Below are 8,696 nucleotides of genomic sequence, written 5' to 3' on the forward strand. Positions count from 1 at the left end.
TAATGTGGTGGGGTCAGGTTAAAAAAAAAAAAGTTTTCTATTATTAAGGTTAACAATAGTAAATCAGTATTTTAATATTAAAAAAAAATAATAAATAAAATGCCTATTTTTGAACAGTTTATTTGGTCTATACAGTCTATACTGGTTTACAGTATTAATCAGCAAAGTTATGAAGAATACCATAAAGGCAAGTTTAAAATATGCAATTACAGTAAGCATCAGCATTAATAATTTAGTAATATGAACAATAATATAATATAATATAATGAGAACTGATAATAATATATAATAGATTTTTAAAATTGAAACATACATAAATAAAAATCTGATAAAATGAGTAAAAATTGTTCATAAGCAATACAGAATGATCATAATTAAAGAATAGATGTTCAAAGTTCTTTGTAGAAAGAACTATTGGGGCAAATTGCAACCAGATTTTGTATACACACTGCCCTGAGTATGCAGTTTCAATTTTCAGGAAAAAATTTCACTTTAAAATTCAGCTGAAAATGTGAAATTTGGCACTGCTGACCTCTTAATGTCCTTATTACATAAGCTTTATAACAAATTTTGAACTTAAACAAAATATAATAATTTTATTTCAATTGTAGAAGTGAATACAAATGTGGAAATGATGATTTAAAGGCTCTGATATCACTACTGTAAAAACTGCATTCACTCCATACATCATTTGCAATTCTGATATGTATGGAGAATGGTTTGCAATTCCTTTTATACCTGAAATTTGTTAGAAAATATGCAATATATTTTCTAACAAATATGTAATATGCATATTAATGAGACAGCTGTAGCAAATTTTGCTGTAGTGGCCAAAGTGAAGTAAAATGTTTTTTCTGGAAATCAAAACAGCATACATATGACATTATGTATACTAAATTTGGTTGAAATTTATCTAATAGTTCTTTCTACAGAGAGCTCTAAACAGCTGATCTTTAATTATGATCATCCTGTACATTTATAAATCACAAAATGAAATTGAAAAAGGGAAAAAATAAATGTAATAATTGTGAATTAATGAAACAGTAAAAAATATAAATCACAAAAGATTGTAAAAGTCTACTAACATACGCTTAAGCAGTTAAGAGCACACAGGGTTGGGAACTGATAGAACTGACCCAATGTTATGTAAATTCATGCATTTCCATGCACTGACTAGCAGCAAGTGGCAGTAACAGTGTATGTTCCTACATCTAATATCTCCTTCATGTTATTTATCTGGGGACTGGCTCTAAGCATTATCAAATGTAATAATTATTTTTATTTTATAACAATAATTTAAATATATAAAAAAACTGACTAATTTGTTAACAAAAACTTTTCAGTGGGTAATTTAATTTATTTGATAAAATTACTGGTGGTGACCGATCATTCAGGCTCCTAATGACCAGCTGTACAGTGCCTGTTAATTCTTAAATCATGGATAAAAGTTTTTTAAATTTAAGAAAATTATAAATCAATTTGATATTATAATATAAATATTAATTTATAGACTCTTAAGATGTTGAGAGAGTTTATAATTTAGTTTTAACTTAGCTTAATGTTTTTAAAGCTCTTGGTATCCATTATTTTGAATATAGAAAATTGAATAGGAGCATTGCATTTATTTTGTAAGTAGGAAAATTGGGTAGATTAATATTCAATATTTTAAAATTAATTTATATAAATTATTTTGTTATAACATAAAATGATAAATGAATGTATTATAAGAAGGAAAATTTGTTTAACAAAAAAGAAAAAACAAACTGGTTACAATTTAAAATATGCCTAATTTCATTATTTTTTAAAGCAGCACATTAATTGTTATTTAGCATACATGGTTTAAAAATAGAGGCAGTGATTTTTCTAAATTGAAATAAAGAAAAATTTATTTATTATTACTTTATTATAAAAATTTTAAAGTAAAAAATAAATGAAATATACAATGACTTTAAATTAACTACCCTTTCATTGACATATGTTGATGTCTTTCATTGACATATGTGTATAATGACTTTAAAAGAAAATAAAAACATAATTACAAACCATCAGGTTAAATTAACATTCAATTAAATTTTCAAAACTGTTTTTAGATTAATAGTTTTATTAATATCTTTATTTTTCTAATTAATACTTTTTAAAAATGTAATTAAAATCTAATTTTGGATAATACAAAATTAAATAAGCAATACTAAGATTCAGAGAAAAGTTCTTTAGAAGAAAATGTTCTTTAAATGATTTTAGAAATGGAAACTATTATATTGTACTATCAAATATTTTCATTCATTAATTAATCATCATTAAAAATTTTCTCTCAATACTTAATGTATTATTGTGCTACTTTGTTTTTTTCCCTTTCCATATTTCTTTTATTCTCTCAATAATTGACACTTCTTTGACATTAATAATGATATCTATTACATAATGGACATTTAATGTTTTAGATTAAACACTTACAAACACAGTTTACATACACATTTAAAATATATACATGAAAGTGCAGACATTTAAAAAATAATTTAATGTATATTGCAGTCAAGAAATATGAAAGTTAAGAATTTAGAATACATTATTATATTTAGATTAAAAAGTAAATAATAAACTTTGGATTTTAATTATAATTACTTACCTGTGCATGAAGGAAAGAATATTGCTACTAATAAAGTAAATGTAGTAGTAATATCGGCAACTAGCTGATTACGTTTTGTTTCTTTTTCTTCTGGTTCTTTCAAAGAAATATATTCTCCTTTTGCCCAATAATGACTTGGTACATTTTCTAAAAATATAATAACAGAAATTTTTTATTTATTATTATTATTATGAGTTGTATTATAATGCTATGGTTTTAAGAAGAATTTTTAAAAATCTGAACTTATAATATTTCAAAGGTTTTTTTTTAATCAATATTATTGTTCTGATACAATTATTGTTTTACTTTTGTTTTAATACATGCTTTAATCTTATAAAAATTTATTTTTTGAATAATCTGACTGTTTTTCTTCTTTTTATTTATTAATTTCATATATATATTTGATTAATTTTAATATGCTTTTTAATTTTAAATATTTCAATTTTGATAGAAGTGCAAATTAATTGTAGGCTATACTGTATGAAATATCACTGAAGTGGAGAATTAGTGAAGCCTCTTCTATGTGGCTTATAGAATTGAGTTCTTTCTCATGTATCAGTCTATTTTAATTAAACTGTCATTTTACATAATATGACATGAGGAAATTAAAAATGTAATAAATATCAGTAGTTCACATGATTTCATTTGAGACACAGTGAGGTCAAAGTGATAATGACCAAGGTTGCTGGCACGAGCACTTGCAACTTTTTCTAATTCTTTGTTATGCCAGCAATGATGTCACTGCCTCAGTAGTAGCAAATGGTCATCATAAGTGGCCCCCAAAACAATATTATTGACTTGCTAGTACTTCCATTCAAATCTTACAGACAGAAAACAAACTGCCTATTTTAATCCATGTGCTTGGACTTAAACTGTCAACAAATATCACATGATTTTCTTTTAATCATGCTAAATCTTAGACAATTAGACCACTTTAATAAACTGTTAATAACTATATGCAGATCAATCTTTTTTTGATGCAATAGTTTTTGCTATTTTAGAAAACTAAGCTTAGAAATTTCTTCTGTTAAATTTGCCAAAATAATTTAAATTATTTTCATTTTCAATAATATTTCACTGGATTTTCCTTTTTTTTAATTAAACTGTATATGCAGTAATTTTAGATAGAAAATGATGATTGCAATGTTTTTTCAGTAATCTAAAACAATTATTACTATAAGAAACTATGAAATAAATGCTTAATTACAAATTAATTACATAATATTTTAAAAAATATGAGACTTCTAATATATATTTTTTTGATGTATTTTACAAGAATTATAGAAATGAAAACTGACTTGTTAGAAAATATAATCTAAAGCTTTTGGAACACGCCATCTTTTCCATGCTTCATTTTACTTTCATATTTGTTATAACTATCACAATTTAATTCTGACAGATAATGATGAAAATTACTTAAATAAAGTTACAAATATAATATAAATTAATAATTAATAAAATAAATAAAAAAGTATAATTAGCATAAGCATAATAATTAATATTTGTTAGTATATAGTTTGCAGAATTTATCAAATTCATAAAATTATTGTAGAAATCTAAATACACTTAATAATAAATAATCTAATTACTTATGCTTAACTAAAATTGTACTGTAAAAAGATTAAAAAAGAAAAGAAAAATGTAAATTACCAGAAAAAACACCACTTGCAAGCCCAGGAATTGCTTTAACTTTTTCAGCATCATTATTTTCAAAGTATGGATCACAAATATAATCTGTTATATTTCCAGTAGCCGTTTCATTTTTATGACAATAAATATGGAAAAGTGAATCGGTAATATTTTGATCTTTACTACAAGTCATACTTCTATTCTGTGAAAGTATACGATCTCCCAATTTACAATAACTATAAATAAATTATGAAAGTTTATTATGATTGCAAAAATAATCATTAAAGTTTAATTTTAATAGATATTTTCTTAAAATGATATAATAAGTTTTGAAAATTATAATTTTAACAATCGACAAATAAAATCTGAAACAGAAAAATATTCATTTGTTGAAAATGAGTTCAATAAATTAGCTTATGATAATTAAAATCTGAAGTGGTAACAAAATAAAAAGAAAATTATACTGAAAGAGCCATCAAACAACTAATATTCATAAAAGCTGTTAATGACAAAAATGAATATTATGAGATACAGAAACACACCTTATTGACTTCCAGCAATGGGTTTAATACAATAAAAATGTTTTCGACCTATTCATAGGTCCTCCTCAGTTAGAATCTACAGAAATGGAACAAACTAACAAATCAAATTCAAAACTGCCATTTTAAAATTAAAAATATAAAAATAAACATTAGATTATTTAAAATTTAACAAAAAAAAATTGTAAAATTTGTAAAATATAATTCATGATATAAATGTCAAAGTTCAAGTTTGAAAAATACATTTATATGCCATGGATAGACTGTCCACATTGCTAAAATTAATGTACATTTGTTTTCTATGAGTTTTAAATATTTTCTGTTAGGTCAGATTATTGCTACATCTTCCCATGCAATGCATATGTTCTTCTGCTTGGTGTAGTTCACTAAATCTGTGCTATTTGTATTCCTATTAATTGTATATTGATGCTCATTGAGCCTTGCTTCAGGTTCCTCACAGTGGCTCCCACATAGTAAGTTTTTGTTGAAAATGCTGATCTTCCAGTAGGATGGAGTAGACTTCTGGTATGGTGAAAAATTTTCTTTCAATTTGTCATCTCCAAATATACTAAAATTTGTAGGATTGCATTTATAGGCTACTCTTATGTTGGTACTCTTGGCAACCTTCCTTGTGGATTTTTTTTGTGAGGTAAATTACTTTCCCAGACTTGATTTTTTAAATGAACATCAACATTTAAACTTAATTTAATATCATTAAATGGTATTAAATCCATTGCTGAAAGTCAATAAGGTGTGTTTCTGTATCTTTCATTCTCTCACATCCAGATTGATCTAAGAACATTTTTTTTGATTCTGATGAAACTGTGTTGTAGTTTACCTTGCTTTTTTACAGACACACTACGGTGACATTATTCAACACTTGGCAGATTATTCACCACTTTATTCAGTTGCAACTGAATAAAGTAGTGAATAATCTGCCAAGTGTTGAATAATGTCACCGTAGTGTGTCTGTAAAAAAAAAAACTAAGAATATTTTTCAAATGAATTTTAAAATGATAAGACTGGAGATTATACAACACAGCAATCATACAATAAATTAATGACAATAAAAAATAAATAATTTAAATAAGAACATATGTTTTCATCCATAGCTAATTAATAGAAACATCCTTTTGTAAAATTAATTGCCATTTTTATAAAAAATTTCATTTTATATTATTCATTCAAAATATCAAAAAAGAATTTAATGTTAAAATCAATATATAAATAAGTATTTATTAAATAAAATCAAATGTGTTTATTACCAAATAGCTTATTCATAAACAAACAGAATAGCATTCAAATAGAAAATTGTGACTTTGGAATAAAGTATAGTATTTGTGCCTATGAGGCATGTTGCTGATAAAATCAATGTTGAGAGATCAAATGCTTCTGTTCAGATGCTTTCAGCTTTTATAAACATATGTAGACAAATATATAGAACATATAAATGCACTTATGATTATTGGAAGTTTGAAACCCATTCACCTGGCAAGCAAGTTGTTAATTTGATTATGCAATTAGATTACAAATAAAAATACATTTTGAATACATCAAATAAAAAAAATTGATATGAGGCTGGAAAGACAGTTTTAAGTTTAAGGTAAGATGGATGTTAAAAATCCTCTTTTGCTAGGATTTTTAACATCCTTCTTATCAAATATATTTCTCCTCGTAAACACCTTTGCCTCTCCATACATTTAAAAGAACGTCTAGGACAGTGTTTCTCAACCCAAAACTCATCACACCGGAAAATAGCTGCTTTTTTAAGCGGACCGGTGACAATATTATTTTTAATTGAAAAAATTTTCTGTTGTAAAAATAACTGCAAACTACATTGAGCAATAAATATTTCTTATTTATTTACCAGTACATTAGTATACAAATCAATGTGACCACTGCTTTTCTTTTTTGCTAGTAAGATCATCAATTCTTGGATTTAAGGTGGTAACTGCAAGGCATAAGGTGAAACTAACACTTAAACGATTTCGTTGTTTCGATTTTATCATTGCCATTGCTGAAAATGTTGATTCACATAAGTAGTCTACATTTTTGAGAAAAATAGTAACATCCTAACTGCCTTTTCATGTAGAACTGGATATTCAGTTTTAACTTTAATCCAAAACTGTGTTAAGGGCATTGATTCAAACAACGTTTTTAATCCCAAGTCTGAACTAATTCGATTAGTTTTTCCTGTTCAATCTATTAGTTTGTTGATCAATAAATGGATTAATAATCCACATATTTCCTATTTGGGAACAATGCAGGACAGGTTAAATATATTTTTTTAAAGTTTTCGCAAACCAGTCAAATTAGAGTTGCAGACCGGAGGTTGAGAAACATGGCTCTAGGAGACTGACATGGACAAGGTAAATTTTATTTGTATGTTCATTTGAATGTTATATGGACAAAATTTTGTTATATAAACGCATAACAATATATTATAATATTCTTGCACTCAGTTTCATAAGGAAGTTGAAATAGTTAGTGAAAGAATAAAATTATAAATGTAGAATAGAATGCAACTTAATAAAATACAATGAGGAAAAAAATGTGAAACTATAAGCAAAATTCATGACATTTGTTATATACTACAATTCACAGAGTTAAATTTAATGTTAAATGGAATTACTTAAATTCAAAATTATTTTTGTTCTGTTCAAACATAATACAGTGGTACCTCAGGATATGAACGCCCCAGCATACGAAATTTTCAGGATACGACATGAAATTCGAACATATTTTTGCTCCACGATACGAACAAAAACTCACCATACGATGTTACATTAGTTCGCATTTTTCATTTGTTTTTCTTACTACAGTTATTTTTTTAANCTTTTTTTTTTCAATATTATGTGGAAAAGTTTTGACTGTTGTGCATTAATTGGAAAAGTTTTGGCTGTTGTGCCTTAGAAATCTTTTTTCTATTATGAATTGTTTCTCTTGTCGACAATATGAAAGATATAGCTAAAATATGTTGCACTACATAGAAGAAACAAACAAAATTATGAAATTTAAATAATATTTTATTTCATGGTGCTTTGTTGAAATGAAGAAAAAAGAAACTCTTCTAAAATCCAAATGAAAATGAAATTATTTGCAAGGACATTTTATTTCACTAAGCATTTGAAATGGGCATCCTGCAACATATGATAATACACAATGAAAGCTATAAATTCTTCCTCAATCTTCATAAGCTGCCCTGCCATGACAAAGCCCTGTACTTTATGGTATGCTAGGTGGAATTCTTGCTTTCTCGTGTACTCCTATGGTGCATTTTTTAACTGAACAACTGATATAATCATTTAAGATACAGTTCAAATTAAATTATTAATTTAAAAAAAATTAAATTACAAACTCACAAAAATATAAATTTATAAAATACAGATTAAAAAATATTCAAAATAATAAAATTTAACAAATACTCTTTGTAATTAAAGGTTATCTAAATATATAAAATTGCTTGTCCTGACTGACTGACTCATCATCGCCCAGAGCAAACCGCTTAACCTAGAGAGGTGAAATTTGGTACACAGTTAGGGTACGTCATGGAAACGCACACTAAGAAGGGATTTTTCGAAATTCCCCCGCGGGGGGAGAGGGAGAGGATTAAGGCTTAACCGGAAAAACGGCTTCTACTGTACTATTTTAGATGCGATTTTTTGTTTTCAACTATGTTTAGTCTTCATTGAGTACTTAGGTGTATTAAATTGATAACATTTCAGACATTTCGATTTTAAAAATGTTCGATCCATTTTAAATTCGAATTTGTTATTGCATATTGGTTCGATTATAGAACGATTGTAAACGTTCCAGAAAATTGATCAAATTGAAGATAGTTCGTTTGATTTTCGGCAATTCTCTTCAGCGGTAGGTGTTATATAACAATTACTATGGTTATT

General features: G+C 26.0%; 1 protein-coding gene across 1 annotated transcript in view; it reads right to left on the reverse strand.

Annotated features, from left to right (window-relative positions):
- The window catches only part of LOC111619351 (solute carrier family 12 member 6-like), a 124,964-nt gene that overhangs the window by 37,253 nt on the left and 79,015 nt on the right, over positions 1-8,696 (reverse strand). Inside the window, exons 8-9 of the mRNA XM_023361061.1 lie at positions 4,277-4,491; positions 2,622-2,773 (exon numbers count right to left, since the gene is read on the reverse strand). Coding sequence (XP_023216829.1) covers positions 2,622-2,773; positions 4,277-4,491 — 367 coding nt within the window. The remainder of the gene's footprint in view (positions 1-2,621; positions 2,774-4,276; positions 4,492-8,696) is intronic.

Source organism: Centruroides sculpturatus, unplaced genomic scaffold (genome assembly GCF_000671375.1).
Source record: "Centruroides sculpturatus isolate CEXI.00-Female unplaced genomic scaffold, Cexi_2.0 scaffold174, whole genome shotgun sequence".
Classification (NCBI taxonomy): Eukaryota; Metazoa; Arthropoda; class Arachnida; order Scorpiones; family Buthidae; genus Centruroides; species Centruroides sculpturatus.